This window comes from Bombyx mandarina, chromosome 23, assembly GCF_030267445.1.
Source record: "Bombyx mandarina strain Sakado chromosome 23, ASM3026744v2".
Classification (NCBI taxonomy): Eukaryota; Metazoa; Arthropoda; class Insecta; order Lepidoptera; family Bombycidae; genus Bombyx; species Bombyx mandarina.
The window spans coordinates 11,534,259-11,539,310 of NC_143229.1; the positions used below are offsets into that span (position 1 = coordinate 11,534,259).

The window sequence follows — 5,052 nt, forward strand, 5'->3', positions numbered from 1 at the left end:
CTTACGTACTCATTAGCAATATTAAGATTATTCGGCACAGGCACGCTACACACACTCACTCTCTCACACACACAGACACGTACCTACATGCTACACTATACGACGTAACGAGGTGCTTTCTCACAGGCCCCAAGGTTGCGCCAGTCGGTTGCGAGAACGAACCGACTGTTATTACTGGTAACACACCCACTAGGCAACCTTTTAGTTTAATACGAACCATGTATGCGATACAAAAAATAGTACATCACGCAAAGAAACAAAATAAATGTTCTAGCTCAACGGTAGTTGTAAGTGAAAACAGAGCATTTTTCTTAATTACACCTTAATAAGATAAATCACACCAGAATCATAATTCAAAATATATCAACAATTAAATATTTTACAAATTGTACGAAATAATTTCAAAATTGTTAACGTTTTCCATTATGATAGTAGATTGTAAGTGTAAAATTAAATACTCCTTTTGGAACACCGAATTCTTGTAGACATCAAATCTTTTAATGACAGAGTTGAACGAACAACATGACCAACGGGCGTCCGGCTAAGAGGTGGGACGAACAATATTTCGCTTTATTAGGAAGCCACATATTAAAGCACCTCTAACGTAACACGAGCGACGGCCGTGGTCTGAGATATTATGTGCGAAAACGACAAACAATACAATATAATGTAAGCATCGCTATGAAATATATAAACTCAAGTTGTCGCCGAACAATCGTAGCAGGTGTTGCCAAATGGCCACGCACAGACGACTACATTTCTTCAAATCAATGACATAACCACGAAATATCAAATTCTGAAAATATGTATTTAAAATATAGAAATCAAACGAATTAGTATTGTTACATCGATATTTTTTATTTAATTTCATCGTAATTTTATGGAAGATCAATACACGGTGACAAATTATGAATGAAATTCACGGACTTTATACAATTTTGAACTCTCAATGCTATAGGCACTCGATTTAATAGATCTAAACGTGAACATTTTAATATTAAGATTAAACGCGCAGATATAAAATACATCGCAAATACACAATACACTGTCACACTAATGTTTATAATATCCGAAATGACTTTAAAATGTTCACATTCTGATTGTGTTAATGGGCAAATTTGTGAAGCTACTGGAATGAAAATGCGGATTTCAAAGCTGAACATGAAAATTCTAATTACCAGGAACACGATCACTATACTATATACAATCACTGTTATGAAGAATAGTTACATTTGAAACTCTCAGGACAATATACAATTAAATAAATTGTTTCTATATTACCAGATTATCATTTGCATTTTCCACAACTAACAGAAGACGCAATCTATCGAAATATATTTGGTCTTATCAAACAATGTCCAAATGGCGAATTATATGTGTTTTTTTTTAATGGCTCACGTAATCTTACGAGAAATTCCTTTCAATAATACCATTATAATAATAATCAACATTTCATTTAAAATAATGATGAGAAAAAACTACCTTAGAATACCAGTGCCTTTTCTGAATATTCATTTAACTGCATAACAGCAATTTTCCTTTGATTTTAGCAGTTAGTTTAAAGCACAAAAAACATTAAATACCTATTCCTACAAACTAACTTAAATTGTTTAGACACTGAGCTATTTTTGAATCGTCAATGAATACACTTTATTATATTAATAGCCACGAGAAAAAGACTAGACTATTTTAAATGGATTAAAAAACAACATTCATAATCGCATAATGGATATTGTGCAAATGTGACATCAGTTTTGGTGCTAGTAAAATTTAACAAGTGAAATTAAAAAGACTTAACATAGAAACAAATAGTACCAATTTAAAAAAAAAAGTTATATGGCACCAATAGAAGGACTGTAACAATTATTATAGATAATTCACCAATTAAGACATTGTTCATGACTCTTCCCTTAGCACCTACTTAAAGAAATGACAAATATTATAAACCTTGGAGGAAACATTATAATCATTCAACTACTATAGAAAGGTTCAAAACTATTCAGAAGAAAAGATCGACTGATGTAAGAATTTATGATTAGATTGTCTCACATATAAGTATTGATATGATTCTTATATTTGATTTAAGATCCAATTGTAAATAGTTTACATACATAGTTCTGTGAACAATAGACTCTAAATATTTGCATATTACCCAAAAGTTACATCACTTGATATAATTTTATGAACATGCATGATGCTATTTAGTGATCTTCTCATTTATCACCCTAATAACTATTACCACAGATGCTCACAATGTAAAATGCACTACAAATAACTAGATATTTGTACAGCCTGGATTCAAAGTCCTACATCTAAATAGCTAACAAACTTTATAGTAAACATCGCCAATTTAATTCCAATTTTGTCACAACTTCACAATGTGATAGAATCAGATAGTATTGTACAAGTCACCTGATGTATGATAATTTTCACACACTTGCCACTTATTGATAACATCAGTCTCAGTAACAAGATATTGCCATTAAGCATTTTTATATTAGTGTAATGGTAGTAGTAATATATTCTCAATCCTATTATTTTCGAGTACCCCTGAATTTGGTTTATCGGGTTGGACAAGGAAATATTTGGAAAATGTTCAGAATGAACAGTTACAAATATGCTTCAGTTATTTAGAAGCATGTTTAATTAGTAAAATATCTTCACTTGAAACTGATGCTAACAAATCACATCAATAGTGTAACATTTGCTTCAGATATATGTTTTGTGTTTCATCACAAAAAAACTACACATTTATAACTTAACCAACAAAATAAGGAACTAAAACAATTATACTTAATACCAAAATGAACTCACATCAGATCACAAACACGTAGGTCAACAAATTGCATATTAGAACACAAGTACTGTGTATTATATTTATAATAAATTAATCTCTTTATTTTGATGTAGTTGGTTCCCTACACAATAAAATATCACCTGATACAACAAATGTGAACTATAAACAAACAAATTCATTGTCAATTATCTTTTAAAAATTATATTTGTAAAACAACTTTCAATGGAGAATTACACTAAGCTTTTAGAAATTCAATTCAAAAATATCTTACCTGGACTAAATACATAATTTAGTGATGTAAACAAATAATACATTTAATTATTTTGAGATATTCTGTTATGAAATAAATATAAATATATACATATATTTTTCAATTAATACACTACTTACAAAGTTTAAATGTTGATTTTATAAAAACATAAAAAACAATGTAATGCTGCTCACCTCCAGCACCACACCACAAAATAACAATAACTACTGAAATAATGAACTAGGTAGTGCTTGGTGTAATGCTCAGACTAGGTGTCAGAGTAATCATGCAGGGACATCACCACAGCAAGGATAACTTTAACTCTCACTACCAACTCTATGTTAGTCAACTTGAAAGGGCACTAAGCAAATGAACGCCACCGAAATATCGGAAATCACTTCTACTATCATTGCACCTACACTCCACTTTATCTGCACAGTGTGCTAACTCGGGTTCGCTTCAGCGTCTATAAACTCCCAAAGCCACTTGTTTCTAGATAAATCAGCTCTTATTCCACGAACTCTCTTTCACGGAAGATTCACTGTAACAAAACACCTACTCACGGGAGTGTCCGCTCGCAGGCACCAGCTATGTGCTCAGAACTCTGCAAATTCCTTTGCACACTTTTCAGTGGAAGAAATACGAAGAGCTTCTTCTTCATAATCATCAAAATTGCTTGTGTCACCGGGTCCTTTGCAGCGAGGTATGAATGGAGCCTCTATCTTCTTCTGGAAGACGGCAATCCAGTCAGTGGTGGCAAACCATTTATGACCTTTTATATCATTGACACCAGCCTTCAAGTTACCATAGCGTTTGGTCAAATCTACTTGAAGTAGGTTACGAAGCAGATCCTTCAGATCTGAACCAAAATGTGATGGAAATCGTACTTTGCCAGACACAATTTTTTCATAGATCTGAATGGGTTGATCAGCGAAAAAGGGCGGGTAGCCAGCCGCCATCTCATACACGAGCACTCCTAACGCCCACCAATCCACAGCTTTGTTGTATCCCTTGGATAGAATGATTTCAGGTGCAAGATACTCAGGAGTGCCGCACAAAGTCCACGTGCGGCCTTTCACACGTTTAGCGAATCCGAAATCTGTAACTTTTAAGTAACCCTGAGAATCAATTAGCAAGTTTTCAGGTTTCAGATCCCGATAAATAAGGTCCAAATAGTGAAGGTACTCAAATGCTAAGACTATTTGAGCTGCGTAGAATCGCGAATGCGGCTCCGAGAACCGACCCACCTTGCGCAAATGCGAGAACATTTCCCCTCCAGGCACATACTCCAACACCATGTACAAGTTAGAGTTGTCCTTGAAATGGAATTTAAGGCTCACCAAAAACGGAAAGTTGATGGCTTGTAAGATACGTTTCTCGTTTAGAGTGTGCTCCACCTGTTTCAATTTAACCACTTTCTGTTTATCTAATATTTTCATAGCGTAATATTCTTTAGTAGGTTTATGTTGGACTATCATGACTCGTCCAAACGAGCCAGTACCTAGGGTTTTTATCCGCTCGAAATCGTTCAGTCCGGCGGTGTTGGTAGGATTCTTCTTCCATTTCTCCTCGAAGTCCTCTTTGGCCTGGTCGAGGAATTCTTTGACGCTTTCGGCGGCGTCCACCTTTTTATTAGCGGTGGCAGCATTGTTGCCCATGGCTCACACCACAAAGCAGTCCAATGCCCTCGATTCGCCGTTATTAGAGGCCGCTTTACTGCACTAATCGATGCTTGTGGTATGATCGTATAAGAATATGGGCAGGTCAGCACAAACCAATTTTAAGCACGTACATTCTTATTTTTACTAATCACAATTACACGTCACAAAACACTTCCAATATAAAAACACATTGACACGTTTATTTCAAATGCAAAAGTTCTATCAAAGTACTTTCAATTTTGTCACAATCACCAGAAATAAAATGGCTTCCACAGCCGGACTCGATCGACAGAGCGAGATCAAGCGAACGATGTGCTCACGGGAAGCGGTCAATTCACTAATGT

The 5,052-nt window shown here is 34.7% G+C and overlaps 1 protein-coding gene across 1 annotated transcript; it reads right to left on the reverse strand.

Annotated features, from left to right (window-relative positions):
• Positions 1–837: 837 nt before the first annotated feature.
• Positions 838–5,052, reverse strand: Pka-C1 (Protein kinase, cAMP-dependent, catalytic subunit 1). The gene has a single exon (XM_089737669.1). It carries the CDS (start codon positions 4,703–4,705, stop codon positions 3,644–3,646), a length of 1,062 nt encoding a protein of 353 aa, XP_089593795.1. The 5' UTR covers positions 4,706–5,052; the 3' UTR covers positions 838–3,643.

Coding starts and splice junctions, on each gene's coding strand:
- Pka-C1 (XM_089737669.1), bottom strand. CDS start 4,705: ATGGGCAACAATGCTGCCACCGCTAATAAAAAGGTGGACGCCGCCGAA.